A 19,896-nucleotide genomic window follows, 5' to 3' on the forward strand; every position below is an offset into this window, starting at 1 on the left:
GGACAGGCATTTTTGAGAAAGAAAAGACAAGAAGCCGTCAGGAAGCAATGGTAAGAAGCAAGGAGGACACTAGCCCTACCCTAGTCCTTGAAGAATATGGAAGAAACTCCCCTAGTACTTGAAGGGCTGGCAAAGGAGGGGGTTCCCATTTTGGGAATGGCAAGAAGGTTCAAAGAACTTTGAGGAATTGGGGGTGTTCTGGAGTAGGAGCATCGAGGGGAGGTAAGCACAATTCAGGGATGCATATCCAGTGGGGATGGCAGTGCTACCCCTTGATTAAGGGCTGATTCACCAGAACTTTAGCCCCTAAAATCTAGAAAAATTACTTCTGTGGGTCTTCTGATTTCTTGGAAGTATTATTTTTATATTATATTAAAATAAGCCTGCAGGGCTGGAGTGGTGGCTCAGTGGTAGAACGCTCACCTTGCATGTGCAAGGTCCTGGGTTCACTCCTCAGCACCACATAAAGATAAATAAATAAAACAAAAGTATTGTGTCCAACTACAACTAAAAAATAAATATTTAAAAAATAAGCATGCGTATATAATTGATCCAAAGCAGATTGCATGACCTTTACTATAAAAGTGAGAGCCTTCAAAGGTATTGTGGCCATTCCCCAAGATCCTTCTCCTATGTTAGAACTTTGGAGGGAATGTCAGAAAGGATTGGGTGGGTTAGAGGGAGGCATTTGTATTTTGAACTAGAAAATGAAAAACTTCCAAGACTCAGGGCTGATCTGTAAGGGAACGGCCCCTAGTGTGCTGAGGACAGCTGCTCCCCTGGAACCCTTTCCACCACAGATTCTGCAGATCACATGGAAGGACGAGACCAGATCACCAGAAGGTTCTATTCTAAGGGCTAGAAGTTGGTCTTCCTTCCTCTTTGGATTTTAGAGTCTTCTGTATCTCCAAGATGGGCCTCTCTGAGCCTTGCTGTACCAAATTAAAAAGGAAGGCAGGGTATGTGAGATGGGAGTGTGCCAGCCTGTCATCTCTCTCCCACCTACATCTTCCTGTTTCTTCCCTTCTTTTATTTCTGGGTCCTCTTGGATCAGCCTAGGTGCTTGGTTAGCAGAACTAACAAGAGGGGTGGGGCTGAGGGGGCTTAGCAGACTGGAGGTCAAACCTTCCAGAAGAATCTTTTAATGGTCTTAGGGCAGCTTAGCTGGTCTGGGCCTGCCCCGCCAGGTTGTCAGCCCTACCCTGTCCATCATGTTCAGTTACCTGGGAGACTATGAATAGGCTGGTCAAGTAAAGGAGAGGGAGGAAGAGAGCCCTAGCCTAGGGAATCAGTCAGCAGAGGCCCAAGAGAAGACACAGACCTTTACCCCCTGACATTCCTCAGGGCAAGATGGGGCAGCAGTTCAGCTGGGAGGAGGTGGAGACGTCTGGGGAGATGGACGTGGCCGAGCTCCAGGAGTGGTACAAGAAGTTTGTGATGGAGTGCCCCAGTGGCACCCTCTTCATGCACGAGTTCAAACGCTTCTTCAAGGTCACAGACAATGAGGAGGCCACCCAATACGTAGAGGGCATGTTCAGAGCCTTCGACAAGAATGGGGTAAGACCGCCTAGAGGGAGGACCTGTGGCCGGTCCAGCTGGCACCCTTGGCATACTTGACCAAGATGCATCCTCTGGGATAACCCCTAAACCCCCGAGCCCTCTGCTCTTCCTCAGTCTCAATTCCCTCAAATTCTTTTCTTCTCTCCCCATTATTCTGTCCCTTTCCCTCTGTCTTTCCTGCCTTTCTCTCAGCATTTATCCTATGCTGTCTGCATCTTGTTTCTGAGACCTGAAGGTGTCTGACCGTCCAGGGCTTATCTTTGTGTGTTTTTGGATGAGGCTCTATAGCCTAAGGACCTAAGGTTTTGACACCTGCCAGAGCCCCTCTCTGTCTAAACCCAAGGAGCTAAGCAGATGTCCCAAATGGGACAAGATGTCTTAGCACACACCATGAGCTGCCCCTTGCTGGGGTCCTTTGAACTGAGGCTGGCCAGGTCTTCCCTGTCATGGGTGCTAGAGGAGGCTATAGCCACTCGGGAGAGTGGCTGGATCCCTGGGCAAAGTCCTTTTCCACTCTCCAGGTCATGGAGGGTCTCATGAAGCCATCCAAACCCAGGGCTTCTTTAAGCTCTTCAATGGCACTGGCAGCTAAGAAGATAGCTAAATTTTGTATACACATGTAGGAATTTAATTTTAAAATTCAATTTGATCACCCGGGTGCAGTGGCACACGCCTGAAATCCCAGCAGAGGCGAGAGGTTTACTAGCTCCAGGCGAGCCTGGGTATTTAGCAAGACCCTGTGTAAAAATAAAAAATAAAGAGGGCTGGGAATATAGCTCAGTGATAGAGCGCCCCTGGGTTCAATCCCCAATACTGCCCACCAAAAAAATAAATCTGGAAGTTTCAACATTGAATTTCTATTGTCTAATAATCATCCATATTCAAGTTTGGTTAAAATTAAAATTAAAATTTTATAACTTCTTTTCTTCTTTAATATTTATTTTTTAGTTGTAGTAGGACACAATACCTTTATTTCACTTACTTATTTTTATGTGGTGCTGAGGATCCAACCCAGGGTCCCACACGTACAAGGCTAGTGCTCTACCGCTGAGCCACAACCCCCTCTTTTCTTTCTTTCTTTCTTTCTTTTCTTTTCTTTTGGTACTGGGGATTGAATTCAGAAGCACTCAACCACTGAGTCACATCCCCAGTACTATTCTGTATTTTTATTTAAAGACAGGGTCTCACTGAGTCGCTTAGCACCTTGCTTTTACTGAGGCTAGCTTTGAACTCGCAATCCTCCTGCCTCAGCCTCCCAAACTGCTGGGATTATAGGCATGTGCCACCATGCCCAACTTCTTCTTCTTCTTCTTTTTTTTTTTGGTCTGATCACACACTGCATTTATCTGACATGTCTCTTTTAATTTGGAAGCTTCAATCTCAGCCTTTGTTTTAATTGAGCTTGACATTTTTTAAGGCTTTAGCCCTAATTATTTTGTAGAGGATCTGACAATTCAGGTTTGTCTAGTATTTCCTCATGAGATTCAGATTCCAGTAAAAAAGGCCATGGATGTGATGTCATGGCCCCCTCAGGGCTTCATATGGGGTACATGATGTTGGTTCAACCCATGACTGAAATAACTTCAAGCTTTTGGTGGAGGTGTTGTCTTTTTGGTTTCTCCACGGTAGTTACTGTATTTTCTTTGCAATTAATAAGTATCTTATCGGGATCTCCCTGGAGACAGCAAATATAGTATTGCTCATCAAATCATCATCTACCAGTTTGGGCATCTGTTGATATTTTTCTGACTCCACCATCCTTCTTTAGTAGTTAGCATCTTGCTGTAAGGAAGAGCTTCCCTGGAAGGTGTTGAGCTCCTCTGTCAGGGACTGAGCCTTCTTTCTCTCCCATGTAGTCTCTGTCTCTAAACCTACCATCCCCTGCCTTAGCACAATCATTTTTGCCCTATGTTGGGGATGGTACCCAAGGCCCCTGCACTCTAGACAAGTGCTCCACCACTGAGCTCCACCCAGCTCTTCAGCAGAATCTTGATATCAGAGTTTTATTTCTGGACAATTGGTCTGAGATTTTTATTTTTATTTTATTTGTATGTGTGTCAGGGGATTGAACTCAGGGGAGCTTAACCACTGAGCCACATCCCCAGCCCTTTTTTGTGTTTTTTATTTAGATACAGGGTCTCACTGAGTTGCTAGGACCTCACTAAGTTGCTGAGGCTGGCTTTGAACTTGAAACCCTCCCACCCCAATCTCCCAAGCTGCTGGGATTACAGGCGTGCACCAGCGCGCCTGACTGGTCTGAGATTTTTAGAACAAAAATTATGAAAAGAATTCAAAGATCCATCTCACATGTCCAAATCCAGGGTGATGAAATGGGTTTGGTGGAGACAGAGCTATAGATACACCCTGTCTCTGCCCCTCTACTCCCTTGCGACTCTCTTCTCTCTCTCCAGAATTAGCCTTGTGACACCCTGGGATGGAAGGAAAGAGAGGGGGAAAGCTGAACGTCACTTGGGATTCTTGTATAACAGCATTGGGGTCAGGGCTGGTGCACAAATACAGCCAATTCAGAGAGAAATGAGGCATATAATCCCCCAGAGCAGACGGCACGCCCACCCCACTCCACAGCAGATGAGACATTTCCACCCCTCACAGGCCTCTGGGTAATTGGAGCTGACTAGGTCTGTGCACAACAGATGAGATTAGCACCATCTAGAAGCTTCCCAGAAATGGTCCTGGGGTGTGCAGTGACCTCCCCTTTGAGGAGAAGCAAATAATGAATCATCTTCTCTCCACTGACTCACATTGAGAGAGGTGGTTTGGAACCAGAAGTTTCTGGACAAAGAATGAGGGAGAATCTAGAAACCTGGAGACTTTGTCGGGGGTTGGATTTTGTGGGGGTTTTTACCCTCCTTGGTACCTCTAGACATCAGACTCATTTGCTAGACCTTGTTACTGGGGGTGTAGCTCGGTGATAGAGAGCTTGCCCAGCATGTGTGAGGTCCTAGGTTCCATCCCCAGCACCATGAAAGAAATAATTAAAAAGAGAGGGGAGCAGGGAAGGAAGGAAAGAAGGAAGGAAGGGAAGAAGGAAGGAGAGAAACTTTGAGTGGAGAACAGAAGTTTTTTTCCAACTTGATGAACTGGAGGAGACTTGGGCACCTCCAAGTCTCAGACTTCTCATCTATAAAACGAGAATAGATTTTTATACTCAATTTTTATTAAAGAAGAAACACAGGATTGGTTTGTAGTAAGTTTTGGGGGGAATTGAACTCAGGGGCACTCAACCACTGAGTCACATCCCAACCCTTTTTTTTTGTATTTTACTTAGAGACAGGGTCTCACCGAGTAGCCTAGTACCTTGCTGTTGCTGAGGATGGCTTTGAACTCGTGATCCTCCTGCCTCAGCCTCCCAAGCCACTGGGATTACAGGTGTGCGTCACTGTGCTTGGCTTGTAGTAAGCTTAATAAATAATAAGTACAAAAGAAAATAGCCTTCCAAAAGAATAAATAACCACTGCGTAAGAATCTACTCCAAAGAAATTACTAGACAGTGACTCAGGAGTCAGAGGCAGTAGGGTCTCAAGTTCCCAGGCCAGCCTGGGTAATTTAGCAAGGTCCTTCCTCAAAATAAAAAAAAGAAAAAAGTCTGGAGATGTAGGCAAGTAGTAGAGCCCCTGGGTTCAACCTTCAGTACAGGGAGGGACAGGTGGAAGAAGGAAGAAAGAAAAGACAGTATCAGAAATATGTAAAAAAAAAAAAAAATACACATCAATGTTCCCTATGCAATATAAAATATTAGAGCCAGGCATGATGGCATACACCTGTAATCCCAGCAGCTCAGGAGGCTGACTCAGGAGGATCTTGAGTTCAAAGCCAGCCTGAGCAACTTGGCAAGGCGCTAAGCAACTTAGCAAGACCCTATCTCAAAATAAAACATAAAAAGGGCTGCAGATGTGGCTCAGTGGTTAAGTGCCCCTGGATTTATTCCCTGCTATAAATCAATAAATAAATGCATATTTTTAAAAATAAAATATTAAAAATATGTTTCACAGAAGGGAATGCCCAGTACCCCCAAGCCCCACAAATATTGATAGTTTATATAATTCTTATAAACACGAGAAGATGTTAAATGGACATCCAGCAAATAAAACTACAAACATAGCTTTACCCCAATTAGATAAGTATATGGGGAGGGGGGCCAGGAGAACCATGTATTTGTAAGAATGATAAATAAAATATGTTGAATAAAACCCTTGGTGTTGAGGCAACCTACTTTCCTCTTATTTTTTCCTCAGTCTTTTTGCTATTTCCCTCATTCTCTGCCATTTTTATCCTGTTGCTCAAACCTTGCCCACTTGGGTACCCCTTGGTTAAGGCTCCCTGAGTGGCCTGACCCAATGGGACAGAAGTGCTCTGAGCCATTGATGTCCTCACTGATTCCAAAGTCACGTGAATGATGATATTCCCGGGGGAGCTGATGGCTTAGGTTTTTCATTTGGAGAGCAGTGGTCCCAACTCTGGAATAAGTGAACTCCTATAATTGACACCCTGGCCCAGCCAACCCTCTGTGGCCTCCATACCACCAGCCCTTCACCTCACACACATTTGGGGGAGAAAAGCAAGGATCTATTTCTCCAGTTTCTTGATTACTACTTTTGGAATAATGGTTGCTGTCACATTTCTGTCCCAAGAAGTTTCATTTTTGTCAGGGTATCTATAGAGTAGGCAGTGCTCCTCCTCCTTCCAGTTCCCAATTTCCAACTGCGTTCCACCTCCTCCTACCCTTTCTGGATGGAGTGGGGGTACAGGCCCTTCCTTCCATGTAATGTCCACCTAGGCTTAGAGGTGAGAGGGGACTGGAGCCACTGCCTGCCCTTCCCGGGCACTCGGGGTGAATGTGCATGCAAGGGGAAATATCAATGAGTCCTGCTTCCTGATCTTTCAAAACTACTTAAGTCCCAAATTCAGATCAAGTCGATCATTTGCTCAGGATTCATAAGTATGTACAGGACCTCAATTCTACGCACAAGTGGCACTGAACTAGGCATGGAGAAGAAACGCAAGCAATACCAGCCCTCTCTGTTCTCCAGGAGGGAGGGGAGGCTGCCAGAGTTGGCCCCAAACTAAGGAGAATACAGCAGGTTCTGTGAGCCTGCAAACAGGGAGGGAGGGAGAGACAGAGACCCACACAGAGGCTGTGGCCCAAGCAGTACAAGAAGGAAGGCTTCCTGGAGGAGGGGACTTTCGAGCTGAGCCTTAGGGACAGGGAGGATTGGGTGACCACTGCCAGTGGGAAAGGTCTGGGGGTGGAGAACAGCATGTGCAATGACGCAGAGGCCATGTGGGTTGCAGAGACTAGGGAAAGCCCTGATTCTCTAGGGATGGGTCACCCTGCGTAGAGCTCACTGCCACCCTCTGGAAGGGGCCTCAGCAGCATCCACACCCCGTGCAGGACGACACCATCGACTTCCTGGAGTACGTGGCGGCCCTGAACCTCGTGCTGAGGGGCTCCCTGGAGCACAAGCTGAAGTGGACCTTCAAGATCTACGACAAGGACGGCAACGGCTGCATCGACCGCCTGGAGCTCCTGGACATCGTGGAGGTTGGTGTCCCTGCCTGGAAGCAGGCTCCCCGGGTGCTAGGCACTGCTGGGGCGCGGAGGGCTGGCCACAGCGGGCCCGCTGAAGAGAGCCTCTGGGTGGGGTTGGGAAGAGGCACTGAAATTATTCAGAACGTGTTCTCTGACCACAGTGAAATCAAGCTGAAAATCAGCGGCCGAGAGTTAAGTAGAAAAATCTCTGTTTGGAACTTTGGCAACACCCTTCCCAATACTCCACGAACCCGAGAAATCACGTTAGTCTCTCTCCCTCTCTCTTTACCTCCCCCTCTGTCTGTCTCTCACACACACATAGACGCAGTGGTTTGAATTGAATCAGGACGCACACCTGTCGTACGTGACATAACAAAACATGTGGAGCACCTGGGTTTGCAGAGAAATTTATAGTCTTAAGATGTCTATATGAAAAAAATAAGAAAGGCTGAAAACTAATGATCTAAGAAGTCATCTAGAGAAATTGAAAAAAAAAGAGTAAATTAAATCCAAAGAAAATATACAAGAGGAAACAATAGAGAGTAGAAATTAATAAAATAAAAAACAAGTGCTTTAGAGAAAACCAGTTTTTCTTTTAAAAAAACAAAACGGATAGACAACCAGCAGGAATGATCAAAGAGGAAAGGTGGCATCTAGTGTCACAGGCTCCCGACACTTTTCCTGTGGCAGCCAGTGGATCCCCAGAACTACATAAGGTGGGCGTTGCTGGCCCTGGCTTACAGAGAAGGAAGTGGCCTCCTGGAGGCTCTTGGTCTGCCCACGTTCATACATAGGAAGTACTGGAGCTGGATTTCAGGGCATCCCCTCAGGTCCCCCGGGCCTGTTTAGTGGGGCCTGTGCTCTGCCAGTGCTGGACTGGGCAGTGAGGCCTTGGAGACCAAGACCATGCAGCCTCTGTCCTCAGCACCCAGCTGGGGACCAGGGAGGACCCTCAAGTTTTCCCATCTCTTCTGCATTTACATGGTACCTTTGCAAATGTCATCCCATTGGCAAGGACACAGGGCAAAGGAGAAGGTTGCTTCCAGTCCCGTCACACTATTTGACACCTATACACACAGAGATGACACTAAATTTTTTTTCCTCCTCTGCATCTCTATTTATTTTTCTGTAGATCGGAGTGTGAGTTGATGACTTAGTCATCCCATCCCTCTGCAGATGGTAGTGGGAATGGAAATGGTGTCGGGGAAGGGCAGATTGAGGCCAGGAAGTCCTCAGGGGGTATTACAACTGGCGTTTCAGACAGGTGGATCTGGCTTACATCTGGCTCCTGTGACACTAAGATGCACGGCCTGGGGCCAGCGCTGCAGAGGTGGCACTGAGGGGTGTGGGTAGAGCGGAGGCTTGCAGGGTGTCTGGCAGGACAGCTGAGTCCTCTCCTCTCTGGCAGGCGATTTACAAGCTGAAGAAGGCCTGCCACATCGAGACAGAGACGGAGCAGCAGGGCCAGATGCTCACACCCGAGGAGGTCGTGGACAGGATCTTCTACCTGGTGGATGAAAACGCGGACGGTAAGGGGTGGAGCTACCGGGGAGGAGGGCTGCCTGCTCTCCATCATCCCCACCTTCTGGCCATATGCCGTGGCAAGTGGCAATATGCCATTTCCCGACTGCTGATATTCTCATGGGTGAGCTGGCTGAGGAGAGGACGACATGAAATACCAAAGGGCGTCACACAGCGCACGTGTTTGTGAGAGATTAAAACTTCCCGAGAGTCACCAAAGGAGGCCAGGCAAGCGAGCAGAAGGAATAGGAACTTTGGAGGTTAACCCCTCAGCCTGGCCTCGGTTTCCTCACCTGGAAAGTGAAGACAACCAGAGTGGCTGAGGGGAACAAATGGGAGGGTGAGTAGAGCCTGGCAGGGAGACGTCTGTTCAGGCCACTGAGCTCCCGGCCCTGCAGCTCAGGGCCCAGCCCTCCAGCGCTGTGCACGGGAACTGGCTTGGGACACTCTTGGAAAGAGTCTTCAGGGACCGCTCAGCATTTCAGAGGTGCTGTGCGCAAGAGTAAAGCTACAGTCTCTTGTCAAGAAAGCCTCTTCTAGTTCCCAGGAGACTCCTGGAGAATCAGAACATTGACCAGCCACAAGCTCTGGACTCTATTCTGTGGGTTGGTCTGTAGAAGAGGGGCAGGTGCCTCTTAGGAGGGAAGGTCTCTGTCCTGCCCCCAGCTCCAGGTCTTGCCTTCTTCCCAGTGACCATGTCTCCTGCCCCGTGCTCAGGTCGGCTGTCCCTGAGTGAGTTCGTGGATGGTGCCCGTCGTGACAAGTGGGTGATGAAGATGCTGCAGATGGACATGAATCCCAGTGGCTGGATCACTCAGCAGAGACGGAAAAGTGCCATGTTCTGAGGGGCCAGGCCCTGGGAGGCCTGTGGCAGACTGCAGGCTCACCCAAGTTTTCAAAGTAGCAGGAGAGTCCCTGGGCCAGCCTGCTCCTGCCCACGCTTTCCCTGGTGCGGACTTGCTGGCACCCCCTGGGCAGGAGTGAGTGGGGCCAGGAAGGGCACAGTCCTTCCCTGGTGGGCAGGGGCCGATGGGGCCAGTCTGCAGGGCTGACGGCGCTCAGCTGCCCCCACGGTGGCTCAGGGGAAAATATGCCTTGGCCAGGAGACTGTAGGGGCCCCTCCGATTTCTAGGTGTTCTCAGTTGGAAGCAGGGGCCACCTGAGTAGCGGAGGCCCCATAGACCAAATCAGAATGAGGACCCCACACTTACGGAGTGGAAGAGAGCATGGAAGGAAGCAGGGCTGGGAGGTGTTGGAGCTGAAGAGAAGGTAGGAGTGGGGATCCCGAGGAGGGCCCACAGGGAGGACCCTGCCCACCTCCTCCCCAGGCGTCCTCATCAGGGGTGTTAACAAGGGAAGCTTCAGAAAATAAGATAGCAGGCTGTGGTCCTCCGCTGTAGAGGCTGCTGTGCTTAAAGGGGCTGCTTGAGCCCTGCCTGGTGCTGCCCTCCAGCCCTGCTCCCCCACCCTCTTCCCCACCCTCCATCTTTATCCACCCCTTCCACCTCTCCCCCACATCCCCAACAGGGACCTTCCCTCATTCCTTTAGAAGATGGAGAACCCTCTCTCCCTCTGGGGAGAATCAGGGGTCTGCGGACCTAAGTTCTAGGCCAGACTTTGCCTCCAATGGCCATGGGACTCCAGAAGGCCATTTCTCTTCCCCAACCTTGTGCAGCTTGGATTCGACAGCAGTTTTCAGATTGTCGTGTTTTTAGATGTGGCATTCTTTTCTGTTTTACAACTCTTTTGTACAACCTTAATGTAGAGACTAAAAGAGAGACCTTCTAGTTGAAGGAGGTTGGGGAGCTCAGATCCCTCCTACCTCTGGAGACTCCAGAGACACCTCTGAGAACAGACTGTGGAAACCAGCACCCTGAGCAGTGTTACCCCTGTGAGACGGTTTGTGGTGGGATCTGGAAGCATGTTTGCTTTACCTTGGGTAGACATGCTTGTGTGTTGATGCATAAAAAAATAAAACAAACCTATTGAACCTGAGGGCTTATGGGTATGATATTTCACGTGATGTTCATATGTCCCTTAGAAATCAATTTCAGGTAAAAAAAAAAAAAAAAGGCTGCTTAAAAATAATACACTAGGTGGGACAGAGACATGCCCCAAATCATGCAGGTGACGTATGAACAAAGCTGGGGAAAGTCATCCTAATTATTTATAGATACCTTTGATCTTCAGGACTTCCCAAGAGGCAGACAGCAAGAGAAGGAGCAGCAATGTCAGCTCCCTCTTTTCCCAGGATGCCCTTGGCAATGACCTCCACCTTCTCTCTGTGTCTGCTGCTCAGGCCCTGGCTGACTTTCCTGTCTGGGATGATCCAAGGGAGGGGCAGGACAGGGGTGAGCACAATGCACCCTCTTGTCCCCCTACCTCGGAATGGTACCCTCCTACCTGATGTTCTATTTCCCTGACCCTGAGTTTTCTCCCTGCACCCCTAGGTTTATATATATATGTTGTAGATGGAAACAACACCTTTATTTTATTTATTTATTTTTATGTGGTGCTGAGGATCGAACCCAGTGCCTTATAGTGCAAGGCGAGTGCTCTGCCACTGATCCACAACCCCAGCCCAACCCCTAGGATTTTACATACTCCCCACACCTTCCCTGGGCTCAACTGAAGTGAAGACTCAAAGCCCAGGAGAAAGAGGCTTTTGGGAAAAAGGTCACAACTATTCTAGCCCTTGTCTCTCCCCAGATTTCTGTGGCAACCAGGCAACTGTAACTCAGGGGCACAACTGATCAGACCTGCTTTGGATGGGTAGATCTCTGATTTGAGGATGCTTAAAGATGCAGTATGCAAAGAACCAGGTCCAGGCCCACCTATAACAGATCGTCCCACTTCCTAACTGGTGTCAGGTGTCACTGCAGCAAGAAAGATTTAGGGTAGACCCAGATGGTCAGGTCATTTGCAGTGAGTTGCAGACCTGTGGGGAACTGTGTGGCTCCACATGTTTTTTTTTTTTTTTTGGTATTCAGAGATGCTTACCACTGAGCTACGTCCCCAGCCCTTTTTAATTTTTTATTTTTAGACAGGGTCTCACTAAATTGCTGAAGGTCTTGCTAAAATTACTGAGATAGTCCTCCTGTGTTGCTGGGATGACAGGGATGCGTCACTGCATCCAGCTAAAATTTAACTCTTAAAGAATACCTCCACTTACATCTAAGAAGAGCCCCTACGTGGGGCACATACATCACAGAGAATGCACCCAGACCTCCCCACACATATCACCTTCTTCATGGGCAACCTCCAAGCCCTCTTTCAAAGCCAAAGGTCAGCACTGTGATACTGACTCTGAGTCAAACTCCTACAGAGGTCCCTTACTTTATAACTTTTCTTTGCCAATTTTATTACAATGATGCTGGTCTATGTGTCTCCCACGAGCTTATGAGTTCTTTGAGGATGAGAATTGACTTCTTTGTTCATCTAATGTTTAGTGTCAATATACAGTAGGTGCTCAATAAAGGCTTGTCGAAGGGAGGAAAGAATTAACACAAACCACACAAGTAGGTTCCAGGGTCTGGGGCAGGCCGCCATCTCGGCACTCAGATAGATCTGTAGAATTCCATCAGAGACCCAGGAAACCTCTGCTTGGGCTCAGAGCTTCCACTGTGGACTGGAGAAATGCAGTGGGGACACTGGGAAAAGCTGGGTGAGGAGCCCCAAAGGGGCGAGGGAGGAACCTCAGGGCATCAGGGAGTATCACCAACAGCTGAGTCTCCCGGAAGGGGGCAGGAACCATTTTCACTCTGGAGTCCCACTTCTGCCCCTCCTCCCCTCCTGCTGCCACCCTGGACCCCAAAGAGGTGAGCCGAGCCTTTGGATTCGGGAGACCCCATATAATATTAAGACAAGCACAACAGCGACGCCAGGCACCACCGTGTAGCCCCGGCCCCCAGACAGCAGCAGCTGGACGCGGCTCAGCCGGCGGCCTCGGTGGCGTCCTTGCCAGGGACATCGTCATCCGGCTCGCCGGTCTGGAGCCTGCGCACGATGCCGGTGAGGTCCAGGCTTCGTGTCAGCGTGTCCAGGAGCTCCTGGTCCTTCTGGACGCCCTCCATGAACTCCTCCAGGGAGAGTTCCCCTGGGGTACAAAGAAAGGGATTCCCGGTGGGGAGGGTGTCCGCGTCTGCTGTCCAGGGCCTAGAGCTGGATTTTCCTCCCCTGGTATGGGGATGGAACCCAGGGGCGCTCTACACTGAGCTACCGCCCTTTGTATTTTCATTTTATTTATTTTTTAAAATTTGCTGTTGAGACAGGGTCTCCTAAATTGCCTCGGCTGGCCTCGAACTTGCCATCATCCTGCCTCAATCTCTCAAATCTCTGGGATTACAGGTGTGCACCCCAGCAGAGCCAGAGCAGAGTTCTTGCAAGGGGCAGGGTCAGAGACAGACCAGAAAGTGTGGTCCAGGGATCCCTAAGAGCTAATTCTGTGGCTGGGGCAGAGAAGGATGGAGGAGGTGACCTGCAGATGGACCCTTGTGCCTCTTCCTCCCCTCCTGCTCCTTTTACCTGGTGACTTCCTATCCCTGGGACCCCTCCCTGGGGGAGTCCCTCCTTGGCCCCCTCACCATCCCCATTGACGTCAATCTTGGTGAACACGGTGTCTGTGAACTCCTCTGCAGTCATGGTCGTGTCGCTCCAGGGGTTAATAGTTCGAATGGCCTGAGAGGGAAAAGGCAGCAGTGAAAGTCCCATCCTAATTCTATCTCAGTGGTGGGGACAGTAAGAGCTTTTCTGGCTCCCAACAGCTGTGGAGAGCGGAGGCGATGGTGCCCTGGGCCTCAAGACAGATCTGGGACTTAAGAGTGGAGGGGAGACGACACAGCCTAGGTCACGCAGTTGGTGAGGGTCAGAACTATCGCTCGGACCCTGAGTCCCAAATTCGGTCTCTATCCTGAGATTGTGGATCCTTCCCCGAGCTCTCAGCTCAGGGTCCCGCTGTCCACGCCCCTGGCCCAGCCCTCTGCACCTGGAGTTACCTGGATGATGGTGAGCAGCTCCTCCCTGTCGATGCAGCCATTGCCGTCGACGTCGTAGAGCTTGAAGTACCAGCGCAACTTCTGTTCCACCTTCCCCTTGAGGACGAGGCTGAGCGCCGCCACGTACTCCATGAAGTCAATGTAGCCGTCCTGCGAGAGCGCGCAGGGCTGTGAGCCCACCTGGGCCACGCCCCCAATCTGGGCCACGCCAACGCCCATCTCAGCCAGGGTTTCGCCACTGGAAGTGCCGAAGGGAGGCCAGGGTGCCAGCTCTGTCCCCTCCAAGCTATTCTCCCTTGGCGCCACCACTCTCCTACCCTCCTGGTAGCCAGGCATAGCCCACCCTTCCTGCCCCAGAGACTGCCGATCAAATCCGATAAACCAACACCCACTGGGTGTGACGAGCTGACACTCTCCTTCACAGTCATTTTAATTTTAGTTGTCACTAGCTGCTTCCCTTTGGTTCTCAAACATGAGTCTTAAGGGGAGTCTGACGGGGAGGTGAAGAGCCAGGACTGATGACCTCTGAGATCTGGTCTGTGCTGGCCATTGGGCACAGGAGAGAAGTAGGTAGGTGGGAGCGGGAAGAACGCACCCAGGGACCAGAGAGTGTTTTGGAGATAGGAGCTGGGGTAGGGGCAGTAGCCAGACAGGGAGGCAAGGAGCACCTTTCTCGTTCTCAGCTGGATGCTTCCTACTTCATTGAGCACCCGCTGTGTGTTCTGATAGACTGTGAGGATTCAAAGCTCGGTAAAATACACACCCCTTCTTGATAGTGCAGTGTTATGGGTGCAGGTTTGAATCTTGGCTCCACCCCCCACCCCACCCCCGTCTAAGCTGAATCTGAGACTAAGGGCTTAATGTGGTCCTTGATTGGCCCTCGATTTCTTCACCTGTAAAAGTTAGAACTGGACCTAATTCTATGGGATTAAATGAGTTCGTACATGTAAAAGCACTCAACACTGCCTGGTCCATAGTAAGCACTCAGTAAATACTGTTATTATGATTAGTGCCATTATTATATATCTATTCAGCAGCAACACATCTGGACAGTATGGAATCACCCCAGCGTTATGGAATCACCCCAACTCTGCTAGGGCAGGACAGGGGAGGTGATGCCCCCACTGTCTTGTGAGGAGGGTTGACCATGGAGAAGGGTGGCACAAGGCATTCTTGAAGGACATTTCTCCAGGGCCCCCTAAATGTTCACCGGTTGCCATTTCTGCCTGTTCCTGCCACTCTGTCCCTCCCCACGGCCTCCAAAATGAGTGAGGCTGGGAGAGGAAAGCCGACAGGTTACAGAAAGGCTGAACAAGGCAGGGGAGGAAGCACTGAGGCAGAACTCAGGGACTTGGAGTTCAACCCGGGTCCTCCATTACTCACAGCCGAGTGGAACCAGGACTTAATGGGAGAGCTGGAGCTGGGGTAACCCTAAGAACCCTTGACAGGCAGAGCTGCCTCAGGAAGGGCCACCTGGTGCCATGGTCACTGAAAGCCATTAAGGGGAGTCTGACGGGGAGGTGGAGAGCCAGGACTGATGACCTCTGAGATCTGGTCTGTGCTGGCCTTTGGCCTTAAGCAAGGCCTTCTTCACTCGGAGCCCCGCCATGCGGATCAGGGTTGTAGTGAATATCTCTGTGGTTCTTCACCATGTCCATGGGCTTTCTTTTCCCCCCACTTTTTCCCTTGGTGCCTTATAGTCATGCATAATGGTGGGATTCATTGTTCCATGTCTGTACGTGCACTTGGCCTAATAATGAAATGTAGCTAATATCCTTCCCCAGGCTGTCCGCTCTCCCTTCCCTCCCCTCCCCCTCCCCCTGGTCTCTTTTCTCTATTCTGCTGATCTCCCTTCCATTTTCATGAGATACTCCCCCCCCATCTGCGACCTTTCTGGTTCTTTTTCCTCTCTTGCTTTCACATGTGGGAGAAAACATATGACCCTTGACCTTCTGAGTTAAGCTTAACATAATGTTCTCACGTTCCAGCCATTTTCCTGCAAATAATTTCATTTTTCCTTAAGGCACTTCAAGGGCTTTCACACACACCTGAGCTCACTCGGACTGCTCACCCAGACTCCCAGGGTTGTTGTCAGAATGGAGCCAGGTCTCTACGACACCATCTTGGATCAGCAAGAAAACTTTTTTTCCCATGGGGGAGGACATTTTTGCTTTCAATGTTTAAGTTTCTGTATTGCTGGGAATTTTTACAACGAGCTTTAATTACTTTTGTAATTAAAAATAATAATAATGAGCCTGGCATGGTGGCCCGCGCCTGTAATCCCTGCAATTTGAGAGGCTGAGGCAGGAGGATGGCAAGTTCAAGGCCAGTCTGGGCAACTTAGTGAGACTGGGTCTGAAAGTAAAATAAGAAGGGCTGGGAATGGAGCCCAGTGGCAGGACACCCCTGGGTTCAATCCCTAGTCCTGCCGATGATGATGATGATGATGACGATGGCTACAAGGGGTAATGGAAGATACATGATTTTTGTGCCAAAAAGACTTAAGCCACCTCTTAGGAGAAGGGTGAGCTTTCCCAGGTTGCCTGGCCTCCTTGAGTCTGTTTCCTCAGCCCTAAGAGGAGAATGACAACATGTGCTTTTGAGGTTGTGGGATGGCCTGAGTGCGCTAACACCACAGCAATGTTCCTGTGCTCAGTGCTTTATTCCTTTGCTCATTTAGTCTCACAGGTGCTCCTGGAGCTGGGTATTTTTTGTCCCCATTTCAGATGAGAAGATGAAGTCAAGAGCCATTAGCTGATGGAATGGCAACGCCTTGAGTCTCCTAAATCCTACACTGGTGCTCAGATGTGTTCACCTCCATCTGCATGCATCTGTGTGGTCACCAGGCACAACCAGGGCCAGGCAAGATGTGCAATAAGCAAGGCATATGCTTGTCCCCAGTCACCCGCTGCATTCACACGGCTGCACCCCTCATCCTTGTGCATCTGGTGCGATGCCCTGAGGTGCAGCCGTCTTCTCATCCACGGACTGACACACTATTTCTGTCAAGGGACAGAGAGTTGATATTTAGCTTTGTGGCCAAACAGCCTCTGTCATTTTGGCATGAAGACAGACATAATTCTTAAATAAATGAGTGTGCTGTGTTCTAATAAAACTTCATTTACAAAAACAGGCCCTCGGGTTATCAATTAAACATCCATGTTTTAACTCCTCTCTGCATGAATAGTTCCTAGTGCTCGGTCTCACTTCCTGGTCAGTCTAAACGGCACCCTGCTGATGCCCACGAGTCAAGACAGTGTAGCCCAGGACTTTGTTCTATGGGGGTGGAGGAGAGATGTTGGTGTTACAAAATAATAACACAGTTAAATTAATGTCATAAGGTATATAAGTAACCCTTAATATCACGATTTTTGTATATAACTTTAAACATGCAACCAATATTTATGAAGCACCTACTATGTTCCAGATAGTGTCTTAGGTGCTGGGAAAGAAGTAAAGGGGTTCATAGAGTTCAAACTCCAGCAGGAGAGACAGATAATACCATAGTGGCTAAATGGTATTTAATGTCTGGTACTAAAAGATGAGAAGAGCTTTGGCAGGAAAGTGGGAACTGGGAAATATGGAAGCAGGGGCCAGATCCAGTTATTCTCTTTTTTTGGGGGGTGGGTGCAGCAATTGAACTCAGGGGCACTCAACCACTGAGCCACATTCCCAGCCCTATTTTGTATTTTATTTAGAGACAGGGTCTCACTGAGTTGCTTAGTGCCTCACTATAGCTAAGACTGGCTTTGAACTCGCAATCCTCCTGCCTCAGCCTCCTAAGCGGCTGGGATTATAAGTGTGGCCTGGCCAGACCCCGTTTTAATTAGGTTTAAACCAGGAGATCAGGGCACATGTTGAGCAGAGACTCATAGCAGAGAAAGTTGTGAGCTAAGCAGGGTTCTAGAGGGTCACAGCAACACAAAGGCCATGTGTGTGGCATCTGAACAGGCCAGATTTGGTAGAAACCAGAAATTGATTTACTTTCGATGGGACAATAGAGATGGCGCTGGTATGTGACTACACTTGAAGAGAAGGCATTAGACTCATGGGTAAATCCAGGGTGACGGGTTGTCCCTCCCTGGTGCCGTATGTGTGAGTTGGGGGGGTCTTTCTGCAGTTATGTCTTCACCCAGAGGGTTTCCTTAGCAGGCGACAGGATAAGATAATTTGGGGTGCTCAGGGGTAGGGTGGTGGAGCTCAACCTCTGACTTCCCGCCCCCCCCACTCCTGTTCAGGACTGTCTGCTGCTTCCTCTGGGGCATTCCGTGGGACCAGCGTGATGTCTGCATCTCTCCTAGTCTCTGTGCCACCACCCAGGACTCTGCTCCCTGCTCCCCATCAGGAAAACCCGCAGGCACAGGATACTGCCCTTGAGGCAGAGTCTCAAAGCCCCTAATCTGCTTTGGCCCCTTATCCCCACATATTAGTGAGTTTTAAATAGCTGCCAAGCCCCAGCTTTCCCTAGAAACCCCAGTTTGAACCCCCCAGGCAGCAAGGGCAGCCTCTCCCAGGCCTGTTGATCGGGCCCCGGGGCCATGCATCATTGCAACCTCACCTTTCAAGGGAGGAGCCAGCCAGGGTGGGAGTCAGAAGAGGGGGCCCGCAGGGTAGGTACCGAATCTGTGGGTTTGGATGCTTCCACCACTACACCTGACCGAATTGTCCCAAATAAAAGAAGATTTTCTACCGGAATCCAACCAACACCTTCACCAATGTCCCCACCCTCCATGGCAGATCTGGGTGAATGAGCCAAGAAAGGAGAGACTGGCTCCAGGTCACCCAGTGGACGAAACCCAGAGGCTCAGACTCCCCTCTTCCTGGCCCCCTGGGCTTCGCAGGAAGTCCTCAACAGAGCATCCAGGCGTTGCTTGGAGAAACATGCAATTTGACCACCACTCGGACATTCAGAGTCACTTCAGAAAAGATGGGCTGATGTCACTGGGTACTTTGGGGCTGGATATGACTTTGTCCCCAGTGATCAGGCCACCCTGCCCACTGCCAGGCCTAGTATCCACAGAACACCATGGGTGAGCCGGGTAGGGTGGATCTGCCCAGCCCAGCCCATCCTGCCCTCTGCTGTCACCTCTTCCCACATCCTCCTGAGCATCTAGGCGTCTTTGCACCAGTCCCAAGTGGGTGCTCAGCGACTCCCTTGGAAGTGTTCACCCCTATTTGGGCAGCAACCGAGCTGTTCAGTGTGCTGAAGAGGCAGAGAAAGCCACTAGATTCTGCCTCTGATTTGGCTAATTTGTGGGCCTCTCTGTCTTCCCCCTAGAAAGCAAGGGCAGGGACAGGGTCTCATTCATTTCTGGGCCCTTAGGACCTGGTACAAAGTAGGTGCTTAGACAGATGTGGTGGTGCATGCCTGTAATCCCACCAACTCAGGAGGCTGAGACAGGAGGATCCCAAGATTGAGGCCAGCCTCAGCAACTTTAGTGAGACCCTGTCTCAAAATGAAAACTAAAGAGGGCTGGGGATGTTGCTCAGTAGTAGAGTACTGAGCTCCATCCCTAGTACTGCAAACGTGAACCATAAAGTAGGTGCTTGATCCTCCTTGGATGTGGAATGTCCTCCTCCCAAATCACAACCACTGCATATGAAGCCACTCTCCCAGGGGACACTTTTACTCTCCTCCCATTGCTCTTAGTTGCCCCCAGATTGCTAAGGCCTCCAGAGGTATGGAAGGCTGGGGACCTCACCCCCGTGGCCCCTGCCCACCTTGTTGAAGTCAAAGGTCTCGAACATCTGCTCCACGTACTTGCTGGCCCAGGGGCTCAGGTTCTTGAGGCCGAAGAACTGGCGGAACTCGTAGAGGGTGAGCTGGCCAGAGGGACACTCGGTCATGAACTTCTTATACCACTGGTGGCACTCGGTGCTGCTCAGCTCCTCCACAGACTTACCCTCCACCACGTTGCCCATGGCCCAGGCCTGCAGAAGGCCGATGCCCAAAGTGGTCCTGTGCCCCGCTACCCCTGCACCCGAGAGGCCTGGCCTCCTGCAGCTGGCCCTCCTGCCTCACAGGCCTGAGTGCTCCAGGTCAGAGCAAGAGGAGGGAGCAGAGAGGAAATGGGCACGGCCGGCACCCAGAGCGAGGGGACATCCCCCACAAACACTTGCAGCCTATGGGAGGAGGAGTGGAAACAGAACAAAGCTTAGAGAAGCAGAGGCCCAGGATTATAGCCTTGAGCTGTAGGTGAGAGGATTTTCTTACCTAGTTTGCAGTCTCCTAATCCTCTCTTATCACGATCCAGTGGGTTACAGGTCAGT

General features: G+C 50.2%; 2 protein-coding genes across 2 annotated transcripts; one reads left to right on the forward strand and one right to left on the reverse strand.

The window, feature by feature from the left end:
* The first annotated feature begins 1,350 nt into the window (after positions 1–1,350).
* On the forward strand, positions 1,351–10,650 carry Guca1b (guanylate cyclase activator 1B). Its single transcript, XM_027950529.2, has 4 exons — positions 1,351–1,557; positions 6,974–7,123; positions 8,520–8,640; positions 9,350–10,650. Exons 1-4 carry the CDS (start codon positions 1,351–1,353, stop codon positions 9,475–9,477), a joined length of 606 nt encoding a protein of 201 aa, XP_027806330.2. The 3' UTR covers positions 9,478–10,650.
* A 1,914-nt stretch (positions 10,651–12,564) lies between these two features.
* On the reverse strand, positions 12,565–19,548 carry Guca1a (guanylate cyclase activator 1A). The gene is made up of 4 exons (XM_027950373.2): positions 19,348–19,548; positions 13,627–13,776; positions 13,216–13,309; positions 12,565–12,728 (listed from the first exon to the last, which is right to left on the reverse strand). The coding sequence occupies exons 1-4, from the start codon at positions 19,546–19,548 to the stop codon at positions 12,565–12,567; spliced, it is 609 nt and encodes a 202-aa protein (XP_027806174.1).
* Between the last annotated feature and the right edge of the window lie 348 nt (positions 19,549–19,896).

This window comes from Marmota flaviventris, chromosome 6 (assembly GCF_047511675.1).
Source record: "Marmota flaviventris isolate mMarFla1 chromosome 6, mMarFla1.hap1, whole genome shotgun sequence".
NCBI classification, from domain to species: Eukaryota; Metazoa; Chordata; class Mammalia; order Rodentia; family Sciuridae; genus Marmota; species Marmota flaviventris.